Genomic DNA, 2,753 nt, shown 5'->3' with positions numbered 1-2,753 from the left:
GAAAGAAATTAATCTGCATTGAGACAGAAAAACGAACATCCTAAAATACACTGGTTCATAAAATCTTCAGACACACAGAGGAACCAGGCTGGATGTGTACACACCAAGAACAGTGGCCAGGAAGGAGGCAGAACTAATAGCAGATGTCACCTGGTGAAACCTCAGCTACATGTGCTGACTCTCTCCAGGACTGTCAGGTCAAGGGACCTCAAGACAGCCCATAAGCACAGGTTTCGGGTATGAGGGCAGGGCATGGGATGGAGAGTTACCTCGAGGAAGGAGCTGGGTATGTTCATGGAACTGGATATTGCTCATATCCTTGGCATTGCTCATGGAATTGACCAGGCAGATAGATTAGAGAAGATGGGTCACAGTGACTGTATGCACATGGCTGTACCTGATGTTGGATGTTAAAATTAATGTGCCCTCTTAGAAGTAAACCAACTACTTGAATATTAGGAAATCAGAAACCCCATGTCCAGCTCAGATGAGCCCCTGCTGACAAAGGCCAAGGAAGGTCTTTCGGTGAAGGCAAGAACCATGGCAAGTATTCCATCATGGAGTATGAAAAAGGCAAGAGAAAACTGTGGCCTTGGTAGCTGTGGTAGAAAGAGCTTCTCTATGTATCGTGTGCCTGTAGAAAGATTACAGATGTAAATAACTGTACTTCCTAGGAGCCATTTGGATTTCAATATCTCTAAAAAAATCAAAACTAAAATTTAGAAGAGTAGAAATGGGTTTTTGTTGTTGAGTTTTCTGATTTTTTATTGGTACTTGGGATTGAACCCAGGGGAAATACTGGCTGGCCATATCCCAAGCCTTTCTTTTTTCTAGAAACACGGTCTCCCTAACGTACTGAGTGAAATATCTATTTTAAAGTGTTCAGGGCTGGGGATGTGGCTCAAGCGGTAGCACGCTCGCCTCAGCAACACATACAAACAAAGATGTAGTGTCCACCGAAAACTAAAAACTAAAAAATAAATATTAAATCAATCTCTCTCTCTCTCTCTCTCTCTCTCTCTCTCTCTTAAAAAAAAAGTGTTCAGAGTATAATTCTTTGTTCCAAGACTAGGAATCACAGTGAGAATAACAACCCATATGTGATCACAAAGGAGAGGACTACTAGGCACACAGAAGTACTGGATATCAGGAGACTCTGGCCCCATGTGGTTGTAGGAAACTTGAAGTGTACGCAGTGCAAGCTGCTAATGGGATATAACATAAAAGTCACACAATGTTGGAAAATGTAGAATGAGAACAAGCGTTATAAGCAAAGAAAAAGTATAAAGTTAAACATACTAATGATAATATTAAATATCAGTCTGTTACTACATTAAAATATGTGAACTAACATTATATTGAGTATTATATATAAAATAATATAATATCAACCTTGTTAATGTTTACATTTGTGTTTTCAACTAAATAAATATATTAATTATTAATATAGATAAATCTATATAATAATCAATATTTACTTTGATTTTAAACATGTCACTAGAAATCTAATTATATGTAGAATTACATTATAATTCTATTGGTGACTGCTGCATTGAGGTGCCCCAGTCTGAAAGGAGAAAAGCCATACAGAGGAGAACGGACAGCCATGCTCACTTCTTCCTGGGGGAGAACATCCCATACACTCTTCTCATGGCCCCCAGCACCTCCTTGTTCCTCAGGCTGTAGATGATGGGGTTGAGCATGGGCGTGAGGATGGTGTAGAAGACAGCCATGTTCTTATCTTCTTCTGGTGAGCGGACATTCTTGGGACGGAGATAAGTGTAGACAAAAGGAGCATAGTAAAATGTCACCACAGTTAAATGTGTGGAGCACGTGGTGAAGGCCTTTTTTCTTCCCTCTTTTGAACGCATGTGGAAGACAGCAAAAAGGACCCGTCCATAGGAGGCCATGATGCCAAGGAAAGGAAGGAGGAGGACCAGGACTGCACTAAAAAAAATCATGTACTCATAGACCCAGGTGTCCGTACAGACAAGAAGCAACATGGCTGGGATGTCACAGTAGAAATGATTGATGGTCCTGGTCCTGCAGTATGGAAGATGAAGTGTATACACAGTGTGGACGAGGCCATTGAAGGAACCTAGTGTCCAGGACCCCAAGATCATCTTCACACACATTCTTTTGCTCATATATATGTGATAATGGAGGGGGTGACAGATGGCCACAAAGCGGTCATAGGCCATCAAGGCGAGGAGTAAGCCTTCAGAACTTGCCATGGTCGCAAAGAAGAAGCTTTGTACACCACAACTCAAGAAGGAGATACTTTTCTGGCCAGAGAGGAAGTTGTACACCATTTTGGGGACTGTGGTAGAGATGTACATCAGGTCCATGAGGGAGAGCTGGCTGAGGAGAAAGTACATGGGGGTGTGGAGCCGCGGGTCCAAGAAAATGAGGGCAGTCATTCCTGAGTTCCCCAAACAGGCGAGAACAAACACAGAGATGATCAGGAGCAAGAGAAGTAGGCCAGTTTGGTTTTGGGGAAACAGCCCCAACAAAATAAAATCATTTGAAGTTTGGTTCCATTTCTCCATGAAAACCTAGTTCCTGGAATTCCTTGAAAGTAAGTAAAAAATAAAGATTGAACATTAAACATGAGTTGAAACAGTAAAAGAGAATAAAAATGAATTGCCTTTATTAGTGTTTGTTTAGAATTAATTGTAGTTTATTTTTTTCAATCTGTACTTTTTCTTGAATTGATTTTAAGACCTGAATAGAATGTTCCTGCCCCAGTTCTC

The 2,753-nt window shown here is 40.9% G+C and overlaps 1 protein-coding gene across 1 annotated transcript; it reads right to left on the bottom strand.

The window, feature by feature from the left end:
• Positions 1-1,610: 1,610 nt before the first annotated feature.
• Positions 1,611-2,549, bottom strand: LOC107160351 (olfactory receptor 2L13-like). Its single transcript, XM_015507029.1, has one exon. It carries the CDS (start codon positions 2,547-2,549, stop codon positions 1,611-1,613), a length of 939 nt encoding a protein of 312 aa, XP_015362515.1.
• Positions 2,550-2,753: the final 204 nt, after the last annotated feature.

This window comes from Marmota marmota, unplaced genomic scaffold, assembly GCF_001458135.2.
Source record: "Marmota marmota marmota unplaced genomic scaffold, marMar, whole genome shotgun sequence".
Classification (NCBI taxonomy): Eukaryota; Metazoa; Chordata; class Mammalia; order Rodentia; family Sciuridae; genus Marmota; species Marmota marmota.
This window is presented reverse-complemented; position numbering and strand designations above follow the sequence as displayed.

Bases quoted from the DNA above. Each gene is read 5' to 3' on its own strand.
- LOC107160351 (XM_015507029.1), bottom strand. From the start codon at position 2,549: ATGGAGAAATGGAACCAAACTTCAAATGATTTTATTTTGTTGGGGCTG.